At 39.2% G+C, this 26,044-nt stretch overlaps 2 protein-coding genes and 1 long non-coding RNA gene across 5 annotated transcripts; 1 reads left to right on the top strand and 2 right to left on the bottom strand.

Moving 5' to 3' along the window:
• Nucleotides 1–280: 280 nt before the first annotated feature.
• On the bottom strand, nt 281–7,059 carry LOC112563681 (pituitary tumor-transforming gene 1 protein-interacting protein-like). Its single transcript, XM_025237917.1, is given in 7 exon segments — nt 281–2,572; nt 3,492–3,579; nt 3,582–3,603; nt 4,684–4,795; nt 5,122–5,230; nt 6,324–6,379; nt 6,769–7,059. Coding segments are annotated over 7 exon segments (552 nt in total). The 5' UTR covers nt 6,890–7,059; the 3' UTR covers nt 281–2,528.
• A 142-nt stretch (nt 7,060–7,201) lies between these two features.
• Nucleotides 7,202–16,336, top strand: LOC112563679. 3 transcript variants are annotated; one of them, XM_025237913.1, is made up of 4 exons: nt 7,202–7,688; nt 12,226–12,441; nt 13,601–13,711; nt 14,808–16,336. In XM_025237913.1, exons 2-4 carry the CDS (start codon nt 12,250–12,252, stop codon nt 15,000–15,002), a joined length of 498 nt encoding a protein of 165 aa, XP_025093698.1. In that variant the 5' UTR covers nt 7,202–7,688; nt 12,226–12,249; the 3' UTR covers nt 15,003–16,336. The 3 variants fall into 3 exon arrangements, with proteins under 3 accessions (XP_025093698.1, XP_025093699.1, XP_025093697.1); XM_025237914.1 differs by lacking the exon at nt 7,202–7,688 and adding an exon at nt 9,075–9,209; XM_025237912.1 differs by lacking the exon at nt 7,202–7,688 and having other exon boundaries at nt 10,513–12,441.
• A 3,220-nt stretch (nt 16,337–19,556) lies between these two features.
• Nucleotides 19,557–24,911, bottom strand: LOC112565280. Its single transcript, XR_003099382.1, has 2 exons — nt 24,850–24,911; nt 19,557–20,776 (listed from the first exon to the last, which is right to left on the bottom strand). It is a non-coding gene; the product is annotated as an uncharacterized LOC112565280 (long non-coding RNA).
• Between the last annotated feature and the right edge of the window lie 1,133 nt (nt 24,912–26,044).

The following is a 26,044-nucleotide window of genomic DNA, read 5'->3' as shown; positions in this document are numbered from 1 at the left end:
TTGTTCTTTATGGGTTTATATTTCAAGTATTATTGGGTCTTTTTTGAATAACAAACTCTGTTTTATGGGTTGGTTGTAAAAGTGACTTAGTCAAAATATAGCTGACAATGCTGGTAAACATCTGATTCAGTGTGTTCTGATAAAAAAATGAATTGTAATATTTACCATACATGCACAATATTAGCTTTATGTTCAAGTAAATATTGAAAAAAATGGATGTGATATACATGTATACTCATACATTCTGAATCAAAGAAGCAATGACATCAATAGAAACACATTTTTTTGTGACAAAATATTTATTCCTCGAGAACCATTAGCATGTATGCATTAATTCAACTAACAAGTATTGACAATTTCTGACTGCATTTTTACAATATGTACAAAATTTAATTGAAACCTGCTCCAAAATTTTCTTTGAATCAAATTTGGGGTGGAAACTATAATTCTAATTACTCAAAGTACTCGATCAGCGTATTGTCACAAAGGGGGAGGGGAGGTTGGCAGAAAATAAGGCACACTTTTAGAAAGGCAATATATATGTTAAAAACTATTGTTATTATTCTGTTGATATATCACACACACACACAAAGGGTTTTTTTTAAAGCTGATGAAACAATCTTAAAAACAAAAAATCTGCTCAAAACTATGTAAATCACCTCTTTGAAATACTGTGGTCAAATTGATAAAACCTGTAAATATTAATGGAATGCAAAATTCTAGACAGGAATGATCAAAATTTGGACATTACCGCAATGCTTACTTTCATCAAACATATTGTTTATGCAATCAGAAACTTGATGAGAATTGGCAGCATAACTGTTGTTGTCATATACAAGTTTCAAAATGTTCACACAAAAGACAAAAATCAGTGAAAATTAATCAAGGGATGATCAGTTGTGCCTTCTTAAATGGTTGAACACTCTGTCCATCAGCATCTGAAAAATTTGCATACAATGCAGCTCTTTTTCTATTTGGAGCTCAAAAACACTCTTTTTGTTTGTTTCTGATTTGTTGAATGAATGCAGTTACCTTCAGTCCAACAGGTGTTCACATAATTAAAATAACTTTTCCTGTTAGATGATGACACACCATTAGCATTGTCTGCAGCATAAAAAAAAAGGAAGAGATAATCCACTAAATTACAGTTTTACTTCATTTCTGAAATGATTCTTGCACCATGCATACTGTAAGTGTTTTAGAAATCAGACATTAATACTGGCCGCTATTCATTCACAAATCAGTTGTAGTGTAATGCATGGCTGCACTGTGCTAAGGAATGGTAAGTGAGGACTAGCTTTCAGTCTTCCTTCATAAAAATTGTAAATAATTTCTACTTAAAGTCTTTTAACTACGAACTTGCTACTCATAAGCACTGTTCTGCAACACATGTAACACAGAACCTGAAAGCAAATTACAGCATGATTCCAATACACTTAGCTTACAAAGCACAACACAGTTAATATATAAATTCTGAGATGGTTGATATGTTAAACATTACATTTTTCTCTTCATGGCTGCAGCTAGGTTAAACAGTCAAGACTGGTGTGCAGAAATATTTGTCATGAATACCACTAGCCCATCTGTCAATAACTTGTAAGCACTAATATGATACTATACATTAAAATATTTACCATTAACATGCCCTCAGTAATTTTGGCATAAAAATTTTAGTTTAAACTTTGGTTGGTCAGGCAATAAATGAAAAATCTGTAAATTGTTACTTTTTTAAAGATGAAAAGCAAGAGTATTTCCAAAAACTGATATCCCATTCAAAAATAAAAACTACAAGCACACATCAAATCAATGTGTCATCATTTTCTGAAACCATGTCATATTTTACACTCATTTTATAATCAACCTTGTTCTTTTTTTGCTCATTCAAACTGGTGACCAAAACCATTATTTCTAATAATATCCTAGGTTTTGTACCCATTCACACCCAGATAATAAAATTCATTGTTGGAAAAAAATAATGCCTGAACATATTAAATTACTTTTAAAATACAATCAGTTAACTAGGCAAAAATAATAATCATATCAATAGATAGAATAATGTGACCATAAAGGGTGGAAGTATGTATTGTTGCACCAAGTAGAATAGGGCTTGGGAGTCTGAGTCTGTACAAAATCTTAGTTTTGTCTGTCACAAAATACATAAAATGGATCAGAGGAAAAGATACAGAGAATGATTCAAGTTAAGATATAAAATATGTGTAATTGCGTACCAACTGATTGTAAAAATCTCAGCAACCATTTTTGTATCTTTGTATTATCACCATAAAACTTTTAGCATGGTGGGACAAAAGAATGAGCAATACATTTGTTATCATGAATCAGCTGAAGATTGATGGTTGTAGGGCAGAAGAAGGTTGGTTAGAGAATGAAAAGGTGAAACAAAAGGAATTAAGAGACTTTAGGAGTGAATGTGAAGATGAAACCAAAACAGAGTGGTCATCTTTGTGGCTGACGCATGCCAACGGAGAAGACAGAACCCACAGGTCACTGTGGGTCAAATAGCAATCTTCTCAAGCATCAAAACGTTGGTATGGAGCATCATCCTTCATCAAGCCTGTAAAGAGAACAACAGTTACAAATAGGATGCATTTAAATTGCAAGGTGTCTGAGAATAGTAGCTTCTCTTGCCTGCCATTTCAAAGAGTTTTTTTAGGGTTTATTATCTTAAGAAATTAGTCCAGTACAACTTTACAATAACCTAATCAACAACGCTGATTAATACTTAAATTATTACTGACTTACAAAAAGGTCCTAATTTGTAGCATCTTGGTGTACTGATCCACGAATATCACCATGAAATTTTTTTATTGGCTCTTGTTTTGAAGATATTTGATATAGTTCATTTTCTATGTTTCATCATGTAAATTTATCCAGATCCTAAATAAAAATTTATCCTAAATAAAATCTTTTATGTGAGTGAATGATGTTTGCATGATGGTATTATGCAATATGATGCAATATTACATATTCTAGGCTTATTTAGAATTTGGATAAATTTACATGATGAAACATAGAAAATGAACTATATCGAAAAATTGTTTACAGATTGATTGGCGTTGTTGCTTGGCTTTTCGAATGGCTACTAAGTGTTTTGGCTGTATATGTGCTCACGAATGCAAATCTGATTAGTCCTGAGAAAGACCATGACAATCATGCACATAAGTAAGCTTAGGTTCAATGTTTAAATTTTCAGTGCAGAAAATAGAGTTAAGCATAAATATATAACTATTCCAATATTTCTGTTGATAAATGGTTCACTTTTTTAGCGGCAGTGGGGTGTCACAGTATTTGTGTTTTGCTTAGTTGCTTAGGCGCAGCACAGCCTTGTGCTGGCCCTGCCCATACTCTATCTCTGCCTGCATTATCTGAATATAATTTACTTGTCTCTCATCCTCTTTTGTCAAAATATACATTAATGCAACACATATGCAAGTGCATGTATGTATGCACACATGCAGGATGTGAAAACTTACCATATTTGCGTCTGATCTCATCAAGCCGACTCTGTCTTTCAGCTCTTCGCTCATCTTGCTTTGCCTTGCGCTCCAATTTTTGTTCATCGAATCGTGTTGATCTTTGTCATATCTGTCAAAGGAAACAAGAGTTAACAGCTTCTAGTGACAATCAAAGTGTCCACGTGTTTCCAGAACCATAGTGAAGCATTAGAATTTTAAGTTTATCATCTCACCCAATGTCATGTCAAATACTGCTAGGTCATTATGGAAGGGCTAACTCACAGACACTATACAAGTATACATGACCATTACAATTCCAACTGTTAGCAACATTTATATACTGAAGAAGGAACTCCTAGGCATTTGCATGTGTTGTATGAGTCTGTCATCGTTATCTTGTTCATACTAATATCAAGTCAGCGAACTCTATTAATAATAATCAGTTATTCTGTTCTGGCTGTAATTGCTGATATACATACCACTCCTCCTAAAGGTAACAAATTCTAACATTATCACATCTTATATGTCCTTCAGCATTCAACAACTTTATTCAGAACCTTAGCCCACATAAAACATGAAAATATTTGTAAACTATGTTTTAGGTTAGGCCACACAAATGTGCACCAAAACTCATTGTCTAGGGCTCATAAAAGGGGGAGTATGAGGGACTAAGCATCAGCTAGAAAAACTGGTCACTGTATGCTGTACTGCCAGCTAGACAAATCCACTCTTCATCTGATGATCGTCTTCTTACTCTTCCTGTCTCCAGAACATATGACACAGGATGTTAAGTTAGTCTACAGTGAAACATTGGAACTCTCTCCCTTTCCATATCCGCCACCAACCCACTACTGAATCCTTTAAACTTGCACCGAAAATGCACCTCTTCTGTAAATATTACTCTTGAACACCCTTACACACAATGCTAGTGCTTTTTCACACCCTTTCGTTTTTCTATATCATGTTACCCTCAGTTCTTGTTCTTTTTATTTGGTTCTTCTTTGTGTTTTCCATATTGATGTTATTCTTCATTAGTACTGTTGTTTTTCTTTAATACTTCATATAGTTTACTTTTTTGTTTTCCTGTCCCTCGTATACTGTCCATACTCTGTTCGTGTTCTTAGGAACTAAGAGAGGTGATTAGCTTCACTACCATGTTCAAACAAGGGAAAAAAATATTAAAGTTACTAAAAGTACTTGTTCATCTTACTTCTTCTGGTTATTACCACGGCAGCAGCAGCAATAGATACAGCAGCATGTGATAGTAAGAACGATGACACCACCAATAACACTGACAGCAATGATCAGTGCTTCAAAATTCACTGAAAAGTACCACAAATTAAAATGATATTCACTTAACAGTAATTTACTATATCAAAGAACCCCCAAAACAAATCTTGTACACTTTTTTAATATTTAAGTGGGGAAAAAAAGTTTTAAAAAAATGTGAATCTGAAAATGTACTATAATTCATTATGAACCTCCAGCCTACACAAAAGGTAAAAGATAATGTAATAAAACTAGACTAAAATGATGCTATCAAATAAAATTATAAGAAACAATGAAGATAAAGTTTCTATCTGTTATTGCTCCAGTTGGTATTTGATATTTTTTCTTAAGAAAGAAAATTCAAAGAAAATTAACTTACACCAGCAGACACCCCAGCGGGCCTCACTTAAAGCACATTCATGGGCACTTGGCAAAACCTTGCTGTAAGGGTATGGCTTGCAACTGCTGTCTGATTTGCACCAAAGGCACTATTGACAAATTCATATTTTTCCCTAAACCTCTCAAGATGAAAAGTAAGTCATGGTGTTAAATATGCTGACATAGATTATAAGTATCAACTTAAATGTAACATTTGAAAACTGCACACATAATACAGTGAACTTGTATAGTACCATATCCTGGTCCTTTGACAGGCTCATGGCACTTTCAGAAAAAAGACACGCAGATAGACATGGACCAAAGCGATATAACATGCGAAATTCTTGTCTAGAGAATTCCAGATTAGATGAAAGATGTAGCAAGAAGTTGCTCCAGCACGCACAAATCATTTGAAAAACTATGGTATGGGCTGTAATTTTTTCTGTCCACAGTGAGTGATATATCATATTATATATTTGAAAATACAATCTTCTCTGTCTTATACTATTAATAAAAATTATTAATCAAACATCATGGGGTTAAAAATTGTCTTAATCATTATATTCAGCCAGTCTGTCTTAAATATTAATGTAAAACCAATCTATGATTCTTAAAAATGTCAAATAAACACATTTCAAAGAAACTGTTTCAATATTAATCAGATGTCATATAATTTTATAAATAATTGGTAATGTTCTACAGTGATATAGAAGTAGATGATCATAAAACTTGTCTACTTTAGCTTTCGTAAAGGTTATGAAATAACTGTAAAATTAAGAACTGGTAGTAAAATATTACCATCAGTAACACATTGATTTAAATTAATATACAGTTCATAAAAAGATGAAACTTCATAATAATTAAGAGCAAACATTACGTGAACATGTACACCTTACAAAGGAATACTCAAAACTATTTAAATTTGAAAACCCCATGAATACATGTATCTGTAAATGAATTATGATTGTATATTTCTGCTGATCTTTGTAGTGCATAAGAGTGTGTAATGGTACTGTTGATGTTTCTATTGGAAAAAAAAAATACCGTAAATTTTGGACTATATTCAGTGATTTTCTCCCCCACCCCCACCCCAGCTTTAAACCCAGCAGCTTAAACAGCCACGTGGCTTGTTTGTAGATTTTTCAGATTCCAATTAATTTTTTTATTAGTTCCAAATTAAAGTGTTAACTGTTCATAGTTTACCTTTGCACCAGACACTCCCAGGCAATCATCACAAGACGTGTTGTGCTTACCACAAACTAGAAGAACAAATATAAGTTAAAACTAGTAATTCTGTAATGCATTTATCACTCATTTAACAATTAAATTATGACTGCACACAATATACGGGAAAAAAAACAGTAGTCCTAATAAAATTCTAAAGACATGAAAGAAAGAAATATTACTAGTGAAAAAACCACTTAGGAGGAACGAACATGCATTGACAGAGGTCGGTATGGACACAATGATGTACATGCTGAAACCGAAAAAAATCTCAACCTCTTACCCGAATCCGAACCCTAACATAATTCTGCATGAACCCTAATTCAAGTCTCTTTTTTTCTTTTTGGTTAATTAAAAATAAATGACATGGCATCCTGGGATCTTCCGACAAGTAATTTTTACTTCACTGTCTCAGTACACTCACGTTCCTCAGGTGTAAGGGTTGTTGTCGAAGTGGGAGTTGCGGTCGTGATGACGGGCTTCTGAGAAGTGGGTGTACTTGTTAATACTTCTGTTGTACTCGCCACGTCTGTCACGTTACTCATGCAAACAGCTGTTATTAATATGAAAAGAATGAAAATCCTATAAAGTGATATCTCCATATCTGAGCGTTTTCTTGATTCTGATGCGTAAATGTCAGATGATGCGACAGTCTTCAAGGATATGCAGTAAGCTCAGCGATTGGCAACACGATACGTCATTTCCGGGTTTACACTGTCATTCAAAGTTGTCGCCCTTTCAAACGGTGTAACGACAATGAATCAGCGGAATGATTTTTTTGTTTGGTGCTTTTTGGATTTAGAGGGATAATTCTATTTAAAAACGTTGATATTAAAAACAACTAAAATTTTATTTGGAAAGTAGATTCGCTACTACAAACAATATCTGATTTATGAATATTTGTGTTAGTCTTTGAAACAGTATAGATCGATGGAAGAATATGAGACTGTGACAAAAGTTCCTCCCCTAAGATGAGTCATGTGTCGTAAAATTAAGTTTAATACTCTTGTTTTTTCTGCCATAGTTAGTTAAGTGTGAAGTGTCCATAAATGTAGTTTGAAAGATAACTGTTCATCTGGTTCATATCAAAAGTCGACACGGTACATGTCGGTGAAATCTAATGGTCGTCACCATTGGATAATATCTTTCAGTTTCAAGCAAAATTTATATATTGCTGTCAATCTGTTGGTGTTTTTGAGATTATTAGCAAATATCTAATAAAATTAGCGTTTAGAAAACCATTTTTTTAACCCGCAACTTCTGTCGTCTACTAGACAAAAATGGTTTTCTCGGTGATCAAAGCTGTAGTTTACGCTACTTCGGAACAGAAGTACCACGACGACCGTAAGTATCAGTTCAGATCACATTTACGTTTTGCATGAATATGTTGACAATTACTTTGTGTGTGGACATTGTAGAGCGTTGTGAGGTGAAAAGTTTCAGTGCACCCCGTATGTTTGAACTTCGTAGAGTGAATAGAATTTACAGCAAACCTGACGTAACCGCGATCGACCGGCCATTTTTTCGTTATTCCTCGATCGGCAATAGATCAACCCAATTCACGCATTGAAACACACAAAACATGCAAAAAAATAACATAAAATAACACAGAGAAGACCATTATTATCACACGTACCTATACAAACCTTTATTCATCCATTGATTTAGTTTCAGGTTAAACAAAGCAAAAATACGATGTAATTGTCCGACTACGCTAGAAGCGAACTTTTAATTTGTTACAGTACGTGTTATATAGATCCTTACGTCAAATAAAGTTTTCTTTCAATTTAAATACTGTTATTGTAACTTTAAAAATCCTAAGGCCAGTATAATAATAATGATCACCAACATCTTATCATCTTCCCGTTCAGACAATTGTATTTCAGACCAAAAGTTCACGGAGCTGTACAAAAGTTCAAAAGATAATATCAATATTACGATTATTCTTAAGAATCCGTGAGCCTAACTAAAAAAAGTATCACTTATAGCTTATTAATATGTATTCACATATGTATCTGTTTGAATGTGTGCTTTACATGCTTTGTATTCAGAAAAAATTGTAAAGTGAAGAAATGCGCTATATAAATCTGCATTGTTATTATTATTACAGTATAGCAAGAAGCAGTATCAACTTTATAAGACCACGCGGGAACAATGTTTCTATGGGTGCAGGAATCATAGCAAGAAAAAAAGCGAAGAAATGCACAGGCTCATATAAAGTCTCCGCGATCTGATCACGAGCTTAATATTTTATTCCGCGGACTTCATTCTGTGAAGGTCCCAGGAGCTGCTATTCTCCATGACATTGACTTTGTTAGCGCGAACTATAGTATAGCAAAACATGCTCCACGAAATATGTATGTACACATATATTTTCCCCACCCCCAAAAGCTTCATGCATGAACACAAGCACACATGCGAACACGGACTCTCGATAAAGAGGAGTGGCCCAACCGAACTAGTGAAGAACACACAAGCAAGTACGACCAAGGAATAATAAACATCAGATATAGGTAAAATGGAATGGTAAAGGAACATTGACAAATGAAAAATAAGGCCGGGTGGGCTAAAGATTAAAAAATACCAAACGTTGCATACTGCTTGAACAATGTCATGAGAAAGTAAAAAGATTTATTTCATAATGAATGATATATATATATAGTAATTCATCACAAGAGGCAGTATACTGAAATTTTTTTTTATTATGTGTCATAAACTAGCCGCATTGTGTACAATGGTTTCTTCGCGACGAGACACTAGCAACAGAGTCCGTGGGGTCTTGCAGCAATGCGAATAGCGGGCGGTGCGAGCGTGCGAGATTTAGTTCAACAGGCCGGTCCTCCATGAATACCATTGACTGATATGGTATGCATAGCATTTGTAATCGCTTGGCTCAAGCGACAATACTTAATCGTGTCTAAACAGCCATTTTTGAATTTTTCCATAAGTTTTATTCCAGCCACTCTTTCTGACATGCGTGAAAACACACACACACACACACACGCACGCGTGTATATCAGCTCGAAACTCCGAGATCAAAGACGTTGATAGGTACAGCCTATCATGAATGCAGTTTTGGAAGCTTGCTTATAGAGTCGAATACAGTAGAGGTCAACTGACACGAGTTTCAGTCGTATTTCGAACGTGAGTACAAAGAATAAAGCAAGAAACAGAGAGATATTTGCGTATTCTCTGAGGTCAACTGCTAGTCAGAAATATGAGGCACCAGTCATAACTTCAGTGCCAACAGACTCGAACAGAGCTTGACACCACTATAGTTTGACTTTAGGAACCACCACAGCACATTATGAAGTTATTATTGTTTTCCATGATTGCTGTCGACAGCCTATATTAACTGTCTACGTTCTCTTCGGCGAAAGAAAGAAAAAATAAGACATAAGCTTTCTAGTAAAAATATTCTTGATTTTTAAAACTTGAGGTTTTCCTGTGGTTTGTGATGTGTATTGTTATTTGCTCGGTTAGCTTTAGTTTATTTTAAGTGATGTCAATAGCTGACAAATAAGTTCAAAATCCAAAGTTTTTGTACTCGCATAGCTGTTACTGTTTTCCTATAAACATAAATAATGAAAGGACTTCAGGAATTATATCTCAATAGAAAAGCTCATTACAAGTAGAGCAAAAACACGCAAACATGTGCTGGCATGAAAGTAGAAAACAAGAAAAAAAAAAAGCTAAAAGATAAGGAATATGTCTCGCTTCAAAGTCTCCTACCTTGTCTGTTCTGCGAGACGGTGCCTGTTCATTCAACCCGTAGCCTTATGCGTGAGTCATTCAGGGGCCGCATTCATGAAGTGAAAGTAAGTTTCCCAAAGGTCTCCAGACGTTCTAGATCCCGCAAATAAGGGTTTTCTCTTACTTAAACCAAGGGAATCTCTGCCATTGGTTTATAACTACGGTCTCAGATATAAGACAACACCTGCAAAGTCTGGACACCGCTGCATAAGTACGGAGGCAAGACGTTTGTCTTTGACTTATCCCGGACAAAGACTTTATCCTTGCTCCGTAAATACGACCCCTGGGCAAGAAAGATGGCTTACATCGCATAAACGTTCACAGAGTGTACAGCCATGGCAGGGTTTAACACCGATAGAGGCATTAGTGCAAAAAACGTTTTCCAAACTTCGGTTATTGCGGGTATTAAATAAGGACAGTAGGCTTGGACCTAGATAAGGCTGCTACTAGCTAATCGAACCCAGTCTTAGTCGAGGGCTTTTCACGAGTATTCGACAGGTGTTTGTACAGAGAGCAAAGCGCATGCTGCGTGCGAATATGTGGGGTGGGGGAGGGGAAGGTGAGGTGTGGTAGAAGTGGCAGACGAAAGTATATGAATAGACAAGAAAGTTCGAAAGGCTTTTCAAAGATACAGGAGTCAAAGTTCCAGAGACGTGAAGTAAAACCTGCGAGCAAAGGATCCCTTGTTCTCGAACAAAAGAGACATGCTGCTGGCGAGCCAGAAATGTGCCGAAGCTCGTCACGACGGTTGACAAAGAGACTGTTTACGCAAGACCAGCGCCGAAACCCCACGCGGAGCATGCCGCCTGCTGACGTCAGAGTGTATGAATCCTTTCAAGCGCGCATATACTCATTCGGGCACTGCGATTGTTCTGTATAGTTTTCTATACGGGTACCCATTGTGCGTTGAGGACACCCGCATGTCATTTATTTGGTCAGATAGCCAGCGCTAAATATATAAGGTCACGTGTTCGAGATATAAGCAAGGAATCACAGCCTACGACAAGAGAAAGAGCTTGACACTTCACAGAGTGATTGGTTCGAAACTAGAGGTTTACCTTAGATTTCTGAATCCTTTTGGAGCTCGTGATTGGACCAGAGGATATTTTCTGGTGCTGGTTTATTTTATAATATTTGATTTTTCAACTTTCTTGCTTTCTTGTGAAGAGTCAGGACGGTCTGCGAGTGACATGGGTGACTGGTGGCCTGAAAACTACTCTGCCGAGGAGTTGGCCAATGGTTGAAGCAGCAACGGAGTGCAGGTCGATACGGTACCTGGATGCAGCCGTTGGCGTCTGCGCTGTTTCGATGGATGACGAAGCATGAGCTTAGCCGATAACGGGCGAGAGGACTTTTTTTCTGCTGATTAAAAAAAAAAAAAAATGGTGTAGGAAAGAAAAGCCGGTCACCAGGTGATTTGAAGGGTGCAGGCGATAGTGGGTGACGAAGCACAAGGTATCGTTTCGCTGTTGCCCGTGTTAGCTTCCACTCTCATGTTGTGTTCCGGTTACTTTACAGCGAACAAGTGAGCGGGCACGCAGGCACGCATGCACAAACAACTGGTGGATGCGTGCATTTTTCCACCCTGCGAGGAGTACGAGTAAAGAACGAACAAACGAACTTCAAGCATTTTAAAGTTGGGTGGAGAGGATAAGAGACAACAGATATTCCGGAATAAAAAGACTCGAAATAGAGCCGGTGAGCCCGTAGTCTGAGAATACTCAGTGTTGGCATTGATTCCGTGGGGTCTGAGGCGAGGATATCGCATATCTCGTTTGGCCCGCGAGATTTGTCGGCAGTTGACTGCTATAAGATTTAAGGGCTGTCATCAAGATCAAATATCTTTGACACCCCGAACTGGGACTTACTAGCTCGTCGCTTTATATGTAGCACCGGGACCTTCTCAGATGTCTGTCACAGCTTTAGACTGGATATCCATTGTGAATGTAAGAGACAAATGAGTGTATACACACAAGTCGTTTTAACAAAAGACGCACTGAAAACAGATGCTTAAAGAAAAATGTCAGACACCCAGAGTAAACAGTAGACAGTAAACACAAAATAAGCCTCTCGATCGTTACCCAGGAGAAGGGATTAGGACCAGAAGCCAACGGTCTTTCCTTTCCAGTGCACTTGACAAAGGGTGGACAGCATGATGAGAATACAAGCCAACCTGGTCACGGACCTAACAAACATGACAGATGCCCAGCTGGAGAGGGAGTTCTGGACGGAAAGTCTGCAGCCTGTGGCCGGGAAGGAGTCTGGGCACCACAGCGACAACTCGCAGTCTGCAGACAGACCAAAGTCTTCAGACAGTAAGACCTCGTCCGGGCAATCTGATCAGGTGATTGAGCATTTCTGATTTTATGACCAATATGCTTTGCTTAAGAAAAAAAAACTATGCTAAGTAAAAGAAAGCTTTTTTTCAAAAATATTTTAGACTTTTTGCACAGATTACTTTGAAGTGATCACTATTATGTTCCTATTATGAAGTAGAAAATGTCTTTAAACTAGAACTACCACCTCATGCGAAAATTAATTAGTTTCTTGTTGAAAGATTGACTATGTCTTGCTTTAGATGTTAGATCGTTCAGTAAGTCAGACACAAATGAACGGACATTACAAAACTGTAGAAATATATGTAAAATCCTAGCGATTGTAGAGGCAGTGAGCATGAGTGGTTTAGCGTGACAAGGATTTGGACTGTGGAAGGCGCAGCCCCAACCTGTCTGACCTGTGCCCTTAATCTTTTTTGATACTCACTTGCTTGTTTATGCTAGACAGCTGGGGGCGTATTCAAAAGCGAGGGTAAATCGTTGTTCAGTGGAAATGGATGAAAAGCATTTCGTCACCCTAGTCAAATAACGACGTCCAGACTCTGTGAATGTTGCTCTGTCTGGTGGACCGTAGTTGTAAAGCAGTGCCAAAGATTATCTAGTATAAAGTATCTCACAAAGATTCTGGACTCTGCGTCGTAACTATGGAGACAAGAAGTTTGTCTTGATTTCCCGTCTTCTTCATTTAGCCTCTGGGTAGCGACTTAGCATCAGGAATACGGCCTTTAATAGGAAGACAGGAAGAGTTTGACATAAAATCAACTTGGGAATTCGAAATACAATTAAATTTTTTTTTTTTTAAATTAGAAGTCCAATTTCAAGTGGCAAGTATTGGTCTCATGTTAGATTGAAATTCAAAGCCTCGCTCGGATCTTCTTATTTGCCAAATACTATGCTCCATTTTTGCCCGTTTTATGAAAAGAATTGTGCATTTCATTGATTGCGGCATTTTCTGTTACTATAGAGTTTTTAATTGGGCTATATGTGTTTATGCTCTTGATTTTCTCACTCTGTTCTCATTTCTTAGGGTTTTTGTAGTTGTTTGTTTGCTTGACTTTTTTTTCGTTTTTTTTTTTTCTTTTTTGGCGGGGGGCTTGTTTGAGTGTATGTTTTTGTAGGAATTGTCTTTGTTTCCGTCCATGACAAGTGACTTTATGTTTCCAACAGTCCACTGAAGACGAACATGGACCTGAAGGCTCGCCAGACTCGAAGTCAAAGACCTCCAAGAAGCGACACCAACAGTCTCTTTGGAAATCGCTCAGGAAAATCGGCGGCGATGTAAGTCAGCGATAATCTGCTTCTCTCGAGTAGAACGTAGCAATATTGTTGGTGTGGGTCGGGGGTTGCGGAAGTACTTGTTTATTTCTGTCATTTGTCAAGGCGTCGGTGACGATTGGCTGGCAGGCTCTGACAGGCTGATAGGCTCATGCTCCTCTTTTTGACAGTGAACCTCGCTTCCTTGTTGCTACTGTCACTGGTGGCCTAGTAACGCAGAATATTTTTCTTACTTCCCCAACTTCACTCACACCCTCACTCCTACCTCTCCCTCTCCTCCCTCTCCCCCCACGAATTTCAGGGGGATCTTGTTCTTGGTGAATGTCAACGAGTCTTGGTGCCAAGACAGCTTGGGATAAGATCTTCGAGTCTGGCTGATAGTCGCTTTTGCTCATGCCTTGAATGCAGGACGCTAAAAGGCATGCTGGTCCAGGTTTCAGTCGCCACCTGGCTTTTTCTGTGTCATGCCAGGCAGGTAACCAAATATTCAGCAGCCTACCTCGTAACAAAATTGTCAGCCAACACTGAGATTAGATCTAATCCATATTATAAACTATTGTTAGTCAGTTTTATTTCCAAAAAAATCTGTTACGGGTTAGCTACATGAAGTGTTGGGTCAGCTGCTTTAGCTTAGCACACATTGCAGAACACCTGTAGTTAGTCCTTCCTAGACTTAAAATATCATTGTCGATATTAGTCGAACCGTATGCATCCTTAAACAGAATATATGAGATACTGTCTATCATACACAAGATTAACCAAGAAAACGGAGACATTAAGTTGCTTTGGGCTCCATCCCTTATAGGAATAAAAGTAAATAAAGAGGCTGATAAACTAGCTAAATTGGCAACAAAACAAGAAACAAACCCAAAATTAGGCTATATAATAGGATTTGTTTCGGGTTTTTTTAGGATTCAGTACGAATAAGTGTCTGGTTCGTTTGACCGGTGGTCCAATTAACTAAATTCAACTGTATATCTTTCTCCTACTCCATCTTTCTAACACAACAACATTTCTCCAGATTATGATAAATGTCTACTGAATAGTCGACTAGTCTGCTAGCATTCCATGACATATTTTTCTTTCTCTGTGGTAACAGCTCAACGAGGACACTCGCCGCATGTTCCATAATCTGAGAGGCCGGCTGCAAAGAGGAAGTGAACCGCGCCAGACGAAGGTCAAGGCCGTTCACATCCTGCCCTGGCGACGACGACGACAGCACATGGGCGCGTCGTCTGGCGAGCGGGAGCGCCACCAGTCGTTCCAGCAGCGGCTCCGACGCCCTGTCGTCTGAAACATAGCGAAATAATGGAAACATCTGGAAACAAAGTGAAACAACAAGCACCAGAAGACGCTGGGATCAGAACCGGAAGTTCAGATCTGGCTTGGTCAAATGGAACCGGAAGTGAGCAATGGCGGAGACTGACGTGCTTGGTGTGCATGGAGAGAACCAAACACTAGTCTTTGCTTGAGGCCTCGCAGTTTTTGGCCTTTTTCTCCGTCCATTCAGCCTCATCCCCAGTGTGCAGTGTGCAGCTTTTGACATCTTGGCTGGAGCGAACACTAGTTTGCAGCTGGATTCATTCTGTCAGGGTTTTTTTTTTTTTTTTTTTTTTTTTGTCCTTTTCACTTTGCTTTATTCAAGTTTCCCTCTTCCGGCTGCATGAGTCAGAACGGTTTATCACCTTTTGCTTTAAAAATGATATTTTATGTTCATGAACCACCTGTAATAAATCCAGAATACTCCGAAGAAATTAAGCTACGCTAAATCAACAGTGTGAAAAGAGAAATTGTGTTCGTAAGCTAGGCTTACTTACTATGAAAGGAAACATGTTAACGGATATAAGTGAACTGAACAAAGTGTAACAGTGCTAGTCCGTTGAATGACAGGGTAAACCATTGGAAGAAAAACTTATACATGTAAATCAGTTTTAAAAAATGTGTCGAGGACTTAACTGACAGTTGTAAATAAGTGTAAATTTGGTTCGATGGCAGTGTGTACATGTGCTGACTGAAACGGTGTGTAAAGGCGTTGGGCTGAAACAATGTTAAAATGTTGTAAAAATGTAATTCTTTAAACTTAAATATCAGTGAGAACGACTGGTGAAAAAGTGCTAAACGTGTGTACACATGTTGATAAAAACATAAGTGTAAAATAGTTTCCATTTTTAGAGGAAATGTGCTTCAGAAACAGACGATGATAGAATGAACAAAATGTAAACAATATTGTCCCTAGTTCGACAAGCACGCTTTCCTCTACTGCTTCCAAAACGTTTGTAAATCTGCTTGATAACACAGCATTCATAAGCATTGTGATAGATTAGAAATGCCTATTGTCTGTGGATTTATAGCCTTTGTAAACCGAGGCCATTGTCCAGATATTCAAACCTTACAAAGGTCGATAACACGTTGACTGACAGTTACAGCACGTGAAAAACACGACGAGCGACGTTGGAATTGAGTTCGTGTGGTTGAGAGAGTTTGTACAGGTGTTTGTACAAGGTGTGTACACGAACTTCCCGCGAGTTGAAAGGCGAGTTCACTTCTCATGTTGGTGTGTATTGAATTTTTTCAAGGAGAAAATCAGAACCAGCCCATCAATTGTTAATAAAGATTCACTAAAAAAACGACAGCAGTTTATTGTGAAAATCTTAAACTTCTTACTGTTTACTTCACTTTCTGAAAGTCAGTACTTGGTTGTAAATTGTCGTTGTTTACAGGTGGGCGCCGAAGTAAGCTTCCAGCCGAATAATAATGAGAAACAAAAATCATCATCATCATCGTCGTCGTCGTCGTCGTCGTCGTCGTCGTCATCAGTAGCAGTCACATGGTCTAATGACCGAGATCCGTCTAGCCCTAGCTACCTTATCGATTGTCACACCATGTGGCTGGCAGATTAAGAGCGGGCTGCTGTAAGTGGGATCAGAAGTGTGTGACCGTGTTCTCATTCGATCCCGCGCCAGCTGCCTCGGCGATCATTGTGCTACAGCACTAACTCACACACAGCGCGTGCTACAGAGGAACCAGCCATCTTCTCCTACCTGCCGGCGGTGCAGCGATTACTGGCCCCTAACTCAAAAACATCAGTTGGATACAATTTTTTTTAAAAGCCAATGATGAAGCTCAGTTCAAAATACTATTTCTCCACATCTGGATGCCCACACCCCTTCAGTTTTCGAGATGCATGCCTACAAACACTACCAAGCACAGAAAGAGGTGAAACTCATGACACCAGGCACCTAAGTAACAAACGGTCCAAGCTCTTCCTTACCTTAACCCTGGAAACTTAAAGGTATCCATGTGCAATATCGGTGTGTATGTTGTTGACCTCTTCTGACCTTTAAGCTATTGGGCAGTCAGGGGTCAGCTTTGTTACTCTTATCAGTTTTAGCATGGCAAGAGGTCAGCTTGAAACTTCTTGCAGTTGCCTCTAATGGATTGTCTTCTGTTAAAGGTTGATTAGACGTTTGAGATGGCCAGAGGAAGAACTGGATTACGAACCTGTAGCCATGCAGCCTCTCTATCGCTTTAAACAGGAGTAATGAGCTTTGGCAGCAGCCGCATCCATGTTCGGGTGACGGGTGATAATTTGTATTAGTCAGTCCGGAGTGATAACCGTTATCAGTTTGTTCAGTGACGACTCTTCTAGAGATATTTTGAACTGACTTGTCTTTGTAGCTGCTTACTGTCCCGAACGAAGAAAGGGTTCTGGGAAGGAAGTACTTGGAGAAATCTCGGTTACCCCAAGATAAGGTTGGTTATTCCTGGGTGGATCTATAGCTGGCTGAGCTCTTAATCTCTCTTTAGCCATACTCAGAAGTTGTAGCAGGTTAAGTGTGATCGTTAGATATCCAGGAAACAAACGAATTCACCTGGTGGGTCGTGCCAGTGCTTGCTGAATCCCGTGACCCGAGTCAGCAATCCATTACAAAGTTTGTAAAGTTTGTGCCTGTAAGCCCTTTCCACTAACCTGTAAATGTTTTATGCTCAGGTAATGTGCCCACCCGTCAGCATGAATATTAAATTGCTAGAAGGGACGCAAGTTGTGACAGACACCGAGATGAAGTTTGTGCTCGACAAAGAGTGCGATGAAGAGTGAAACAGCTCATGGTTAAGATGTACACAAGATGTATATAAAGATGTATATAAGTGGTGTGTGTGTGTGTGTGTGTGTGTGTGTTTATTGCACTTTCTGACATGTCAATATTCGGTTGTAAATAGGCATTGATTTCGGGTGTTCGCCATAAGGCGGCATACACCTTCACTGGAAGTAGTCCTCATTATTATTTCCACTTTACCCTGCCATATATCTGCCACATTACAGCGAGTTCCTATAAACCCTTCCAACTTAACTGCTTTTCTTGAACTAATGTGATCGGTTGACATGTCATCCTATGTTTGAATCAAAGTTTCCATGCGTCACATCGGCGCAGGAATCACGATCGTGGGGGGTGGAGTGGACTATTAATTATTTAACTCGTTGTGGTTCAAAGCAAGAAGCACTAAGCTGACGTCACGCGAATTTCACGCGCAGTATTGTCCATCCGTCTGGTAGTCTTGAATCTCTGGGTACACACACAAGGCGGCGCAGAGAAACTCTCATCATTTTGGGAGACATTTTATATTTCTGTGGTTGTCTAGGTCATCTGATTTCTTTCTTTCACTTTCACTCTCTCTCACACACACACACCAGCATTCACACCTGTGCACACATAGGCAGACTGACAAAATAACTTTTGGGCTAGGACATAAAAAAGGGTGTAGTGTAATTTTGTTCCTCCTACTGTCAGTGACAGCAATAACGAATGGCAGTATTTGGATTCTGTATTTGCTTTGTTTTGTGTTTTGCTGTGTTAATGAACGACGTACCTGGAAGTAAACAGGAAACAGTTGTAACAGAATAGACATACTATCCATGCACATATTCAGACAACGAGATAGAGAGACAAAGAAAGAGTCTTTGTTTTATGCTAGACATCTGTTTCTAGTCACTGTCACTGCGGCAATAAAAAAAACACCTTTAAAATACTGCCATTGTGTTATTGAAACACCTGTTGGTGGTGAAGCAGGAAGGGAGGCTAGGAAGAAAAGTGTGCATTCTCAACAAGATCTCTTCCTCAGGGAACAGCAGACCACTTGTCCAAATCTGGTCTTTTACAACATTTTCTACAAGTGAGGCAATATAACCCACGGAACAGAGGAAACTTTTGTTCGTATGCGATGATGAACAACTGTTTCTGAAGATGTCTGTTGGGCCGTAATTAACTTCAAGGTGGACATCTGCATTTCTGCTCCCATAGGTTCAGAATAAACCTTTGTTTTAAGGACGTGCGAGTAGCTGCTGTCTCCGTCTTTAACTCTGTATCAAAGGAAAACCAGGTACATGGAAAACTATGATATTGACGAGTTTTGTCAAACTAATTTCTACACCAAATTGTTTTATTCTCGATCTTTATTCTATCATTTTAAAAGATAACCTCTAAAATAATTTCTTTAGTGTTTTTTCCCCCACACACGCTTCTCTCCTCAAACACATCATGCACTTTAAATACATCTGTCTAGAAATTGTGTACATTTATAAAAGTGAGGGAGGTTTTTTAATTCTTGTGTGTTTTTGTTTCCTTTTTTTATTTCTTCGGGTTTTTTGTTGTTTTTTTTTTTTGTTTTGGAAAATGCAAAACATTTGCGTCGGAGATCAGAGCACGTGAGTGACATAACTCTTCCACTCACATTAACATAATCCTTTAGAGAAGCTTTGCTTACAATGTTCACACGTCGGTCACTCAAATCTTGACACTCGGCTCAAGAACCACCACTATTCTTTCCCGAAAAGACAGCCACGTGTTAATAAAGGTACAACAAGAAAAGATTTATTAGACATACACATTATTCGGATTATATACATACGACAAATCTAGCCAGTCTAAAAGGATCTAAGTACTATGTATGCCATTCCTACTTCCAATGCTACAGTGCTGTTGACGTGCGTCATGACCACCATTTACTCTCACATACAAACACATCAACTTAGGTTTGACAGTTGCTCTCCCCAGTTCTCATGCTTGTTACTCCCCAGTCTCTCCACGTTGCGAGCCCATGCTAGTGGTGAGTAGCAGGTCTCCCTGTTGTGCCCTGTCCGACTGTCCGTCGTCAATCCCCACTTGGACAGCCAACCACGTCAGAGAACGACGACTGCTTACCGGCGACACGGATACCGAGCGCTGTCCCAGTCCAGTGACGGCACGTGCTTCTTCGGCTACTGGTTGTTCACCCGACTGCACCGTGATTCAGAACACAGGGATACGCGCCGTGATGAACAATGCCACGTGCAACAATCTAACGAGCACCAATCTGATGCGATGTAATTCTCCTGACTCCGTTCTTTGGAGCAGGAGAGAATAAACAAACTTTCTATTATCCTTAAGAAGAGCGATTTCTCCTGCCGACCTTGCCATCTAGCTTCTATTCTCTCACAGATAGCCCAAGCTCTGTCGCGTAGTCCTTGAAGTTCCCACTACGACAGCTGGTAGCCCACCATTCCGATGCCGCTGACTGCCCCCTTCTTGAAGGATCTCTACCAAGCAGTCCGACTTTCTTCAGAGTCTTTGCTCTCCTCCATTCTGCCAGTAGATTGAGTCCTAAAAGAAAATCAAAACAAACAGCAAAGAAGAAGAATAAAAAAAAACTTTGCTGAGCTGTTGATGCTTTCTGCAATGTATGATGGATTCCACACACAGTCCCTGTTATTAAAGGTGCCTGTATAACTAGGCTGCATTGAACACAGTATTAAAAGAGCTGACGCAGCACAGCAGATATTACTCAACCACTCAGACGGGGGATAATGGCCCCTGCACACGCACTTTGACACAGGAGGGCAGTGAATGCACTCATTTGCGTGTGGAGGGTGCAATCCATGCCGGTAATACTCACCCCCATGATCTATGTGCGTGCTGTTGGCGCGATCAGCTTTTTGGCGCAGGCCCGAGATCTGTATACAGAGGACACGGCAGGTTATAGGGCAAGCAGCACAGGTCAAAAGGCACGACTGGAGCCCGCGTAATCCCTCATCTATATTATCAAAGAACATTACATTATCGCAGCTGTATCACGTGATGTCATCAAAACATGCGTGGAGGACAACTAGCCGCGGATCGCTTAGTTGCCATTATTGAATTTCGTGCTAAGACATATTTTTCATGCGTGTGTATGTGTCTGCTATGTGCTATGGTATATATTTTAATGAAAAGATAATTGATGTGCTCTGTTGTACGGACCAACACTATTAATCGTATTGTGATGTATACAATGTTGAAAGCGCCATCTATCACATATTCAGTAGGTCGTATGAAACAAACTCCGCACTGTATTCAAACTAGTTCTCGTCGTTTCTCGTATCAGTCGAGTTTGTGACCACCATGGCTCCATGGTTCTATCCCTCTAGGAATTTTTTCCATAGCAAAGGTGTGACATATTCAATCCTCTTACGTTACTTATCGTCATTTACTGACCACTTACAAGTACACAGCTGTGTGGCCGTGATACCACAGTAGCTGGACCTGTTCACACGTGTCACCTCCAGAGAAAGATCTGAACCCCGGGTATTCTTTCCTTACTGTACTAGCGACAAGCGCTCAACAATTGCGCTGACCGACCGCCGATGACTCAAAAGGAATACTCAGTTGAAAAAAGTCGTTAAAGATGACTGACAACATATAAGCTGTAGATACAGTTATCGTCCGTATGTAAACATGTATGCAAAAGATTCAAGCAAACACGTGAAACACGAAGCTACCAGCTGACACTCTTTACTGGGGATCGACTAAGCACCATCAGGTATCGTAGCTACAGCCTACTTAACGGAATCGTTAACCATCAAAAGCTGCTGTCTCACATCAATATCCATGGACCCCAGATTCGGCGCACTTCCGGTAATGGTGGCTTCTAAACAATAAGCTTGATTTAGTTCAGCGCTGACTGCGAATTTCCTGAGAGAGAGAGAGGAAAGGAGTGTGTGTGTGTGGGCGCTTGCATGCACATTTATGAGGATGAGAGAAAGGTATGATATCTGGAGGTGTCTTTTCTTTAAATCGTTGATGACCCCTTAACAAATTTCGAGGAAGCCATCTTTGTCATGCGCACTAAATTGGTCTCAGTTTGCATGAACTTAAAATAGGTCGTACTTCGCATGCGCATTTCTTATGTTTCACATCCGGAAACAAAAGTTAAGCAAACGGCAGACAAGATTACTCCAGATAAAAAAAAAACAAAACAAACAAAAAACAAAACAAAACAAAAACATAAAATAACTTGAAACCTAAAATCGAGGATAAGAGAACAGCGAAAAATGAGAAAAACGCACTAAACAATGTTGTGATGATGCTTTTTTCAACATTGTTTAAAACCAAAAGTTGCTGAGTGCTAATAAAAAGAACCAATAATACTGCATTACATATTTTTTAACATTGTTATGCAACATTCGAAACTTGATGAAAGTTTATTATAGCTCACTATCTTTTTCTGTCATCAATCTTAGCTTTCTTTCCTATCTTTCGTGATTTCTTGGAAGAAGGCATTGTATTTTCTGTGAACTTCTACTACAGCTACTACTACTTCTTCCAGTACTTCACTGTATAAACCTAAAGAGAAATAGTAAAAGACAATCACTGGGCAATGAAAACAAAAACAATGAGTGACTGCATTGTCGTCCACATTTCAGCGAGACCAAACAAACGGCGACTCCCCTCGCAAGCTCAATAATGAATTCGTCAGGATCAGACACACAGACGCGATGGCCAAATCGATTGATTGTGAATAATACAAGCACGCCATTTTGGGGGTTCACAAAAAATAGGAAATTGAGTTAGACTGGCAGCAGAAGTGGGGCACAGCATTGCCTGACAATTCCCAGTACATTATGGCTGGTAACAACTGTTACAGTCTGACGTCAGTAGGAAAATTGCCAAACTTTCTGGACATGGTCTGCGTTTTATGGGACCATTCGTTACAATGTCCAAGTATTTTCTGGAACTATTATTTTCCTTAACATGCTGTTATAGGTGAAACTCTCTGGAAACTTTTGGCCGAGTAAGTCGATTGTTTTTCATATCCACACATCCTGGGGAAGCGGATAGTCTAGAGCACTGGCGTTCAAACCCGAAGGCATGCCGGTTCGATAACCGCATGGCGGGGTGAACTTTTCCCCCAGTCGACCTATTTGTGCGCACTTGATTTTACAGAGCTATCACGGGGTAGGGTTTTACCCTCACCCTATGTGGAAGACCACATGTCCACTTGTTGATGGGCCAGTTAACAGGAAGGAAGGGGCATATCCCATAAGCGACTTTCGGAACATGGAGATAAAGCAGAGAAAACACGTGGCTCCCTCTCATTTAGCCACACACTTCGGAGAGACAAAGGTGCAACGACGACAGTCACGCGTGTGGGGGAGAGCTGAGAGGTGAGCTGCATGGAGGACTTCAGCTTTCTAAACTGAGAGATGTAGTTGTAGATGAATAGCTTTACCTTAAGTGGACGTTTGTGTCTAATTATTGTAGTAGAATTAATAAAATAATGTTGTAGATTATGAAATATGGTCTTGTGTTATTTATAATGTTATCTTCTCTGCTGTTCCACTCTTTGTGCTATGTAACAAAGACACGTGACTCCCATTTTGGTAAGGAGGAGCGACAGTTTGTGGATGGTAGCCGAGGTGCCCAGTTACACTCTTGGCTTATCTTTCTTTCCTTCTTTTCCTGTATAGCGGAGGTACTTTCTCCCAGTGCGAGAAGGTCGAGCGGTCGAGATACTTCGTGGTGTATCCTGGGGAACCAACCCCAGTACCGAGGGTTGGATAAGATAAGGCAGAGAGAGAGAGGGGACAAGAGTAAGGGCGTTTCTGGCAATCTAAATTTATCTCTTGTCATTGTCTTCCTTCCCTCAAATCGTGAGCTGTCAACCTCCAGGCTTCTGTGATCGGATAGAAGTTTGATAGCCTGTCAGGTGACATCAAGAGTACAAATGTTTCACTATTACGTTAACCCTGACAACAAACAAGACTGCATTGGACTCAAATGAAATGATGGAGCGAAACCTGCAAAAAGTTACCGGCAGCCAGGCATCCGGGCAAAGCTAGGTACCTCGGCTAGTATGTGAAAATTAACGGTTATCTCTTTTTTTAGAATAAACCCACGCTTCATCATGTCAAGCTCCCAGACCTCACCTGCGTGTCGCGCTGAAGGGGAGGGAGTCGGGGGGTGAGCTGTTAACCGTCAAACAAGGGAGGGTAACACTTCCTGCTTTGCATGACCTCGGCAGCAACTGTTCTTGTTTGTCTCTTTGTATACTGCTGAACTGTCAAAGGGGGTGTCACGATGGAATCTTGTCGGCCGTGCCCTCTGACAAGTCACGTGACATGAGAACGAAGCCAGAGAAGGGGGAGACTGTTAGAGGAGGAGAACCGTTACGGTGTGTGTGTGCACACGTTAGTGCCTGGCTATGAATATAGAGTTGATAAGGTGGTGTAAAAAGATATTCGAAGAAAAACATTATCGTAAATAATGCAACGTTTGTGGATGGGAAGGTGTTTGTCGATTCTCATATTTATTGTCTCGGTTTTAAGACGTTGCCGCTGACTCTAAATAAAAAAAAAAACAAAAACAAACAAAACAAACATCTCCTATGCAGAAGCCAAGTATAGACATCTAAGCAAGGCGAACTTCAACAATATCGTATTTTGAGATGGTAGCAATGAGAGAGAGGGAAGAGGTAGGAGATGGTATTGTGAGCTGACTTCTCGCATTTTAAAAGTAATTTTCCGTTTCACATTTCTATTAATTTATTTTAAAGTTAATTTTCAGGTTACAGCTCGGCTATTTAAAGACAGCTGAGAAAAATTATCTCCAAGGACACATGCAACTTGGCATTCAGCAAGCATGCTGTACGCAAATGTTAATGCAAATTATTTTTTTTAAATATGAAAAGGGAGGATAACACTTACAAAATGGGGCTGCCGCTTGTTAATGTTTATAAGCCATGCACATTTCAAAAAATACATAAAACATACAAACACCCTATTCACAATTAAACATGTAAAATAATCTTTATATTAAAGCATCAAAATAAAGTCAATAGCCTGGACTTACTGCCTTCACAGCCTGTCTTAAACAAAGGTTTAAAAGTTTGTGAAACTTGCGACCATTTAAATACTTATTATATACCTCACCTGCACGCACCGCTACCCAAGGCTTTTAACGGACAAAGGTAGGAAAGCAAGACAGTAACACCAGAATGATTTATTAACTGTCTCAGATATAAATAGCATATGACTATGGCAACCGGTTTTTGTCGAAAAGCACCTGTCAGCCTTGTCCACTTCTACCTTCTTGTAACATTGCATCGTTATTTTATTTTATTTTAGGAATAAATATCATTATCATGGCGGTGTATTTTTTTGCTCAGCAGAAAAGCAATAGAAATCGGCCAACCAAAGGAGATGAGCCCGACTTTAGGAGACACTTCCTACCTCGAACAAGATTGAGAATTCATCCTTTCCTTTCGAAAAGAGCTAGGAGCAACATTATGATTCTTGAATATATTATATATATATCAGAACAAAAAATACCCCGCACACTACTCTTTATACCCTCATCTGGAGCTTCTTAACTTGGTTGTCATAGACCTGTTTCTTTGTTCCAGTGAACTAATAACATGTTAATCGCCATACCTTGAAATGTGAACTAGACATGTGAACACCCAATCAAAACTGAGGACAAAGACCAAAATTCAATCAACTTACCATGACCTTTTATGTCCTTCCAACTTTCCAGACATCACAAATTAAACTTTTCTGCTCCGGAATTTAGTTCCACTTTTTTTTTCAGGTATGTGGGTTTCATAACTAGAAATCCCCAGTCTGGAAAAGTTTGCATTTTATTATAAAAACTAGGCTTTGTTTGAGAATAATGACACACTTTTACTTGTGACTGGCCCTTGTATTTTCATGAGCATTAAAAAATTTATTGTGATGGAGTACGACAAGCATGAAGCAGAAATTTTAATTTTGTAAAAAACCTGTTTCTTTGCGACCCCTGACACCAACTCTGCAAAAGTGTGCTGTTGTTCAAGAACTGCTGTGTGTTGAATGAGGACTTTGTCTTATTGTCACAATAATAAGTAATACATTATCTCATTAAATAAACAAACTTGACACAAATACTGACAAAAGAACATAGAAGAACTATCTCTTTGGACAAAATCTTTGCTTTCAGAACATATTTCTAAATGAGAATTTCTTTGATAACCAAAGTACATTAAAACAATGCCATTCAGATAAAATAT

This window comes from Pomacea canaliculata, linkage group LG5 (assembly GCF_003073045.1).
Source record: "Pomacea canaliculata isolate SZHN2017 linkage group LG5, ASM307304v1, whole genome shotgun sequence".
Lineage (NCBI taxonomy): Eukaryota > Metazoa > Mollusca > Gastropoda > Architaenioglossa > Ampullariidae > Pomacea > Pomacea canaliculata.
Note: the sequence above shows the minus strand (reverse complement) of the source record. Positions and strands in the feature narration are given on the sequence as shown.